At 42.0% G+C, this 2,741-nt stretch overlaps 1 protein-coding gene across 1 annotated transcript; it reads right to left on the minus strand.

The window, feature by feature from the left end:
* Positions 1–225: 225 nt before the first annotated feature.
* On the minus strand, positions 226–1,155 carry LOC100761906 (olfactory receptor 8S1-like). The gene has a single exon (XM_027396013.1). The coding sequence runs from the start codon at positions 1,153–1,155 to the stop codon at positions 226–228; it is 930 nt and encodes a 309-aa protein (XP_027251814.1).
* Between the last annotated feature and the right edge of the window lie 1,586 nt (positions 1,156–2,741).

Raw genomic sequence — 2,741 nt, forward strand, 5'->3', positions numbered from 1 at the left:
ATAAAATAATAAGTATGTTTAAATTAATTTCATAACAGAAGAGTCGGATATTTAATGCTTCATCTCTGAACAGAATTAACCTTGAGGCCACCAAAGGAAGCGGCATTACTTGGGCAAGATCCCGGGGTTTTCACATAGCATCTGACTCTAACGGCATTCCTGTTTAATCTCTCCATTTCATGACTTCAGTTCTCTCAAGCATTTTCTTCACCCTGTGTCTTTGACTTACTCAAAATGCTGGCAGCATTTTCCAAGCATTTTTCTGATAGCTGTCGTCACCTCCTTGTTCTTCAGGCTGTAGATGAGAGGATTCAGCATGGGAGTGATGACACTGTACTGCAAAGAGAAGATTATTTCCATGGGAGAGCCCGAGGTGGGCATGGTATAGCGCAGGCAGGCTGACCCAAAGTACAAGATCACTATAGTGAGGTGAGAGGAGCAGGTGGAGAAAGCCTTGCTTCTGCCCGTGGTGGAACGCATGTTCAGGATTGTGGAGAAAATGCAACCATAGGAAGATAAAACCAGAAGAAAGGTTCCGGAAGCATGTATAACAAAAGACCAGAGCAAGACAGTGGCATTAGTGGAAACATCAGAGCACGAGAGAGGGAAGAGGGAAGGAATCTCACAGTTGTAGTTATGTATGGTTCCATAGTCACAAAAGTCCAAATTCACAGCTAGGAGGGTATTAATGAGTGAGTTCAGTATGGCCAGGCCCCAGGATCCAAACACAAGGCCCTCACAGAACCCGTTGCTCATCATCTGGCCATAGAGTAGAGGATGGCAAATGGCTGCATAACGGTCATAGGCCATGACTGCAAGAAGCAAGGCCTCAGTGCCTCCGATGGCAAACACAAAGAAGGCCTGGGCCAGACAGCCCTTCACAGGGATTGTTTTTGACTTAGCCATTAGATTTTCTAGCATCTTGGGCACAGAGACTGTTGAATAAGAAAGATCCACAAATGAGAGGTGACCAAGAAAAAAGTACATCGGTGAACGGAGGTGAGCATCAGCTATTATCACTAGCAGAATCACGGAGTTCCCTGTCAGGGTCAGGACATAAATCACAAGGAAAATCACAAAGAGTGTGGCTTGGATCTGAGCATCAGCAGGCAGCCCAAGAAGGATGAACTCAGAGACAACACTCAAGTTTCCCATAGCTGTGTAGTGCATCTTCCCTTGGAATCTGAAAAACAAAAGCAATAAAACAACAAAACCTCCTCTTACGTGATGACTTCTCTTCTTCAAATAAATAATTCCCTCATTATCCCAGAATCCAAATTTCATTGACCGTTGGTCCAGATGTGATATTTTAAATGCCACACATTTGTTATCAGGCTGGCCAACTGCCCACATTGGCCATTCTTACCTTACTGACATGGGCTATTGGGCCTTTGCTGTTTTCAGATTTCTTTAGGTCTTTGGTTCTTCTGAAGAAAACGGGGATGTAAAAAATAACACGGATGAAGAATAAAAACATTAGTGGATCGAAAAGATTAGAATTCTCAGTTCAGCTGAAGGGTCACTGTGGTCATGGGAAGAGCCTAGTAAAGAATGAAGAGAGAGATTTTAAAAATATTTGGATGGTGGTCATATCAGCATTGCAGCAACTAGGGTATAGTGGAAGTCTCTTTGGAAAAAAGATAATGAACTTCCTGATCAATTATTGGCCTTCAATGTTCTAAGGATACACTATTAAAAGAAAATTAATGTGAAAGAATGAACAAACAAGAAACACCTGGAAGAAATCAGATACAAGATGTGTAGTTGTAGTCATAGAGATAATTATAGTTCCTTATTACAATTTTCTCTTGCTCTGGTTGGCACTCAGATATGGATATCTAGCTCAGAGAGATTGCTTCATTTCAGCATCACAAATGCTCCTCACACTTTTAATCAATAGAGGTCAAGGCACTATATGAGGTCAGAGTTGGTTGGCTTCCATAGGACTTATGCATTTTCTGTAGGTTCTATATAAGCAAAGGAAACACTTAAAGAGCATGTTTTCCAGGAGTGGTTTACTAACTCATGAGTAATGGTTTGCCCACAATGCCTTGCTTCCCATCCTGAGATAAGCTCTTTATCTTCTGATGATAGGAGAAAGCACTTGGTAGATAGTAACACCAATAAATCTTTTCTTCCGAGTACAGAGACCATGGTGCCTGGGAGTCAGGAAGGAAGCTACACTGTTGATGGAGTTTCAGACACTTCAGCAAAAAGAAGTGCCCCTCCCAAAGTTAGCCCCAACTGCAATCACCAGGGATGCCTTGCTTTATAGAAATATTTCTGATTTTAGAAATTAAATTGAAAAATAAACCTCTTGCGTGTGTGTATGTGTATAATTGCACACACCTATGCCCACACAGAGCCCAGAGGAGGATTGAAGTGTGTGCTCTGTCACTTTCTGCCTTGTCCCTTGAGATAAGGTTCCTCATTGAACCTGGAGTGAGATTAGTGGACAACAAGCCCCAGCCACCCTCCTGTCTCCCTGACCCCTGTTACCAGTTCTAGGGTTACAGTCACTCCTTTCCGCACTTGGCTTTTTACATGAGTCCTGGAGATTAGAACTTAAGTCCTTACATTTGTACAAAATTCTCTTTACCAAGAAAAAAATAAAGCCTGTTTTTATGGTGGTTTCATGTGAAATATGGAAGGATATTTAATGACATTATCAAAGGTCCTCACAGAGGGTTTTGTCTTTACTAGAAGGGTCCCAGAAGGGCTAGAAAGATGGTTCAACATTT

Source organism: Cricetulus griseus, chromosome 2, assembly GCF_003668045.3.
Source record: "Cricetulus griseus strain 17A/GY chromosome 2, alternate assembly CriGri-PICRH-1.0, whole genome shotgun sequence".
Classification (NCBI taxonomy): domain Eukaryota; kingdom Metazoa; phylum Chordata; class Mammalia; order Rodentia; family Cricetidae; genus Cricetulus; species Cricetulus griseus.

Coding starts and splice junctions, on each gene's coding strand:
- LOC100761906 (XM_027396013.1), bottom strand. CDS start 1,155: ATGGGAAACTTGAGTGTTGTCTCTGAGTTCATCCTTCTTGGGCTGCCT.